The sequence below is a fragment of the Lipotes vexillifer genome, unplaced genomic scaffold, assembly GCF_000442215.2.
Source record: "Lipotes vexillifer unplaced genomic scaffold, Lipotes_vexillifer_v1.1 scaffold1480, whole genome shotgun sequence".
Lineage (NCBI taxonomy): Eukaryota > Metazoa > Chordata > Mammalia > Artiodactyla > Lipotidae > Lipotes > Lipotes vexillifer.
In genome coordinates, this window is record NW_006769709.1 from 1 (window position 1) to 3,896 (window position 3,896).

At 42.5% G+C, this 3,896-nt stretch overlaps 1 protein-coding gene across 1 annotated transcript in view; it reads left to right on the forward strand.

Annotated features, from left to right (window-relative positions):
• Window positions 1-3,579: 3,579 nt before the first annotated feature.
• LOC103089199 (dimethylaniline monooxygenase [N-oxide-forming] 5) overlaps window positions 3,580-3,896 on the forward strand; it is a 28,418-nt gene continuing 28,101 nt past the window's right edge. The window contains exon 1 of the mRNA XM_007445872.1: window positions 3,580-3,714. Within this exon, the coding sequence (XP_007445934.1) occupies window positions 3,580-3,714 (135 nt within the window). The remainder of the gene's footprint in view (window positions 3,715-3,896) is intronic.

The following is a 3,896-nucleotide window of genomic DNA, read 5'->3' on the forward strand; positions in this document are numbered from 1 at the left end:
GGATCTTCCCGGACCAGGGCTCAAACCTGTGTCCCCTGCACTGGCAGGTGGATTCTTAACCACAGCACCACCAGGGAAGCCCTATAACTGAAAACTTTTATGAAAGATATCAGTCTTTAAAAAGTTACAGGTCCAAAGAATATTGATACTAATATTAATTAGGGTTGTCTAAACAGCTGTAAAAAGCAAAATTAAAAACTCGATAGCACAAACAAAATAGCAATTTACTTATCTCTCATGTAAGATCCAAGATTAATAGAACCAGATTAGAATATCCAGTCATTTAGGGCCCCAATCTGATGGTGGACCTACTTCAATACATAGTTCCCAAAGCTCTCTCTGGTTATCATTATTCTAGGCTACAGGAAAGGAGAGTGAGCAGAAGTCCAGGGAAAACCATTGCCTTTTAAATGGGTTAGACAGAACTCAGTGAGAACTTATTCATATGGCCACGTGCAGCTGCAAGGGAAACTGGGAAATACTTTTGCTATTTGGGCAACCCCATCCCAGCTACAGTCCTATAATGCTGTAATAGGAGGAAAACAGATTTTAATGAAGAGTTAGCATTGTCTGACACCCCTCTAGCCACTAGAATTGTGTTCATCCTTCTCCTGTTATGCTCATCCCCACCCCAAGGGAGACAACTCCAAATTCCATCCAGGTGCTGCATCCAGCTCAAATTCTGGGATCTCTGGGTGACTTGCAATCATCTCCCTCAGACTCAGATTGGCTTTTTGTGGTCCAGCAACTCATTAACTCAAAGGAAGTCACTTACTTCTCCAACACCCAATAAACTATGGTCTAATAGAAACAGGATGATTATATGAGAACTTCTTGTTCTTTAGTATTCAGTGGCCCTTCCACTGCCATAAATCTTGGGGAGGGATAAGACGAGAGGTTAATATTTTTGAAATCTCAAGGGGATGCATTTAGGTAACTGGAAAAAACAAAACAAAACAAACCCCTGCTTTTTCTTTCTAGGAGAAAGTAGCCTTAGACAGCAGAAAAGATATTTGGTGACAAAAGACATTCTATTTCATGGTATTTGACAGTGAGGACACTAGTTAAATAAGGGATTTCTGGAGCAAAGTGAGAAGAGAATCCAGAACAAAAGTAAATAGCTTTTTTTAAAAAAGAAAAATATGAACTTTTTGATTAGCTTGTCTTAAGATGACTATTGAGAGATTAATGACACTTTGATAAATAAGAACCATATCAAAAAGACAGAACCACATCAAAAAACAAAAACACTTTTTTTAATTACTGAGAAATATATATAACTCCATCCTTAAGCTTCTTTCCCTTTATTCTCCCATTAGGATATGTTGATGTCCTGTGTTCCCCACTGTGTGGGTGCATGTGTGTGTGTGTTCATATAATTCAACCATATTTTGAACAGGAGACTTCCTGATGAAGCTAAATGATTTCCCAAACCAAAGATCTATTTTTAAACATATTTTAAAGTAGCTGAAATACGGCAATAGCTAAAAGCAGTTCAACTAAAGTGTAAACTGTAAAGGCAGGAGTTAGGCAAGGAAAAGGGATGCAACAGAGAGATGAGAAATGGACAAAGGACTTGTGGCTAAATAAGATGTAAAAATATTCTCATAAAGGAGACTATATATAGTGATTGAAGCCCAGGCCTGAAGCCAGACTGCCAGGTGTACCTACCTGTCTTTACACTTACTTGCAACTTGATAGTACTTACTTGAAAGTACAAGTACTTTTTCTTACTTGATAGTACTTGATAGTACTTTCTTCATGGGGTTGCCGAGAGGATTATATGTGTGCATTCCCAAAAGATACGATCCATTCCCATTGTATCTTTTGCACCATATAAGGTAAACCCTTGAGAAATAACCCATTGGTCAGGAAAGGATACTTTCGGGGTGAGGTCACTAAGTCAAAACCAGGTCAGTAAGTCAAAACCCAGTGATGGAATTACTGGCATCAAATCATATTCAGCAAGCTTGACTCAGGGAGTAGTATACGGTGCACAAAGATGCATGGCATCGGTTACAACCCAGCTCTCCCAGAACCCCTTACACCTGTCAAAATAGACTCCTGGGTTGAATAAGCCCTGATTCTGACCCAGTGTATGAAATCCTATATCCATTACATTGGTCTTTTCTGAATGATTTGAAAATTTTATTACATTTTAAAAGTGGATATTTTGTGTTTGTAATCACACAGGTAGCTGTGTGAGGAAAGTTCTTTTTCACAGTATTTTTATTTTTTTGAAATTATCTGTTTGTGTATCCGTCTTCTCTACTAACCTACAAGCTCCTCTAAGTAGGAAACTTAATCCCCTCATTCCCCACTGTACCCCAGCACCCAGCTCAGTGCATGGGTATTTTAAAGCAAATTTCTTCCCGTAGCACAGAACCAAAGATCCAATTTGTGGAGTTGGGGGTTGGCTTGGAGAGGTGGACGAGGGGCCGGGATGTGTTCTGAAAGATCTCCTGAAAGATAGATGTTCTCTGCTTAAGCTTTAGGAGCAAGACTTGTTTCGGGGTTATTGGTGACAGTTTCCCTTCACCAGTAGGAGTTTGTCACTATAAGACAACACCAGGAAGTTAAAAGTGAATGGGAAGGGTGGGTGTCACAGTATTTTATTTTTTTGAAATTATCTGTTTGTGTATCCGTCTTCTCTACTAACCTACAAGCTCCTCTAAGTAGGAAACTTAATCCCCTCATTCCCCACTGTACCCCAGCACCCAGCTCAGTGCATGGGTATTTTAAAGCAAATTTCTTCCCGTAGCACAGAACCAAAGATCCAATTTGTGGAGTTGGGGGTTGGCTTGGAGAGGTGGACGAGGGGCCGGGATGTGTTCTGAAAGATCTCCTGAAAGATAGATGTTCTCTGCTTAAGCTTTAGGAGCAAGACTTGTTTCGGGGTTATTGGTGACAGTTTCCCTTCACCAGTAGGAGTTTGTCACTATAAGACAACACCAGGAAGTTAAAAGTGAATGGGAAGGGTGGGTGATGGAGATTCCGGCCACTAGGGTCTCCTCTGAGAGTAGCTGAGAGTGCGGGCAACTGCAGGTGAAAAACAGAGAGGTCATAGGGTTAATTTTTTCTGCCCAGAGCAGGTTTGGCCCATGTTTTATCCCCTCTGTGGGGGTAATGGGTGCTGCTGAGTGGGCAGTGTGTTGGCTGAAAGGAGGTGGAGCTGAACAGCCCCTCCACATTGGCTATTGCTGCTGTTTGTACTTTGTTGTTTTACATTTCTTTGCAAAGAGCTGAAAGTGCAGTGCCCTCCAGATCGCAGCTGAAGGATCTGCCAGTTGGGGCAAAGGCATCGAGGTCGGGTACCGCAACAGAGCTCTCAGCTCTGGGTCTCAGCTCTGGGTCTTCCAGGCACAGGGCTCACCCATCCAAGGTGTAGTAGTTCCCGGTGGTCCACGAGGACACTGGAATCTGGGTTCCCCAAAGGCACCTGCTGTTGCAGAATTTATCTAAATGCCATGTTCAAGCTCTTCTTTGAAAGGTATTAACTGATGTGTGCTTTCTGTCTTTTGTCATCCTTTCTTTAGGACAGGTTACACTGACCCAGCCCGGTGACAATCTCTGGAGACCATGACCAAGAAAAGAATTGCTGTGATTGGGGGAGGAGTGAGTGGGCTCACGTCTATCAAGTGCTGCCTGGAAGAAGGCTTGGAGCCCGTCTGCTTTGAAGGGACTGATGACATCGGAGGACTGTGGAGGTTTCAGGTAAATCTGGTTCCTTAATACTTGGAACTCTCGCCGTAACTAGGTGCATAAGATATTTTACCTCGTGTCAGGAAGTATGATGGGCTTCACAGTGACTAAACCTGCCAGACTTCAACCTGCTGACCTCCTCTCAGCAGCCATCACCTCAGGTTCTATGCAGGTTCTCTTTCCCTATGCTGGCA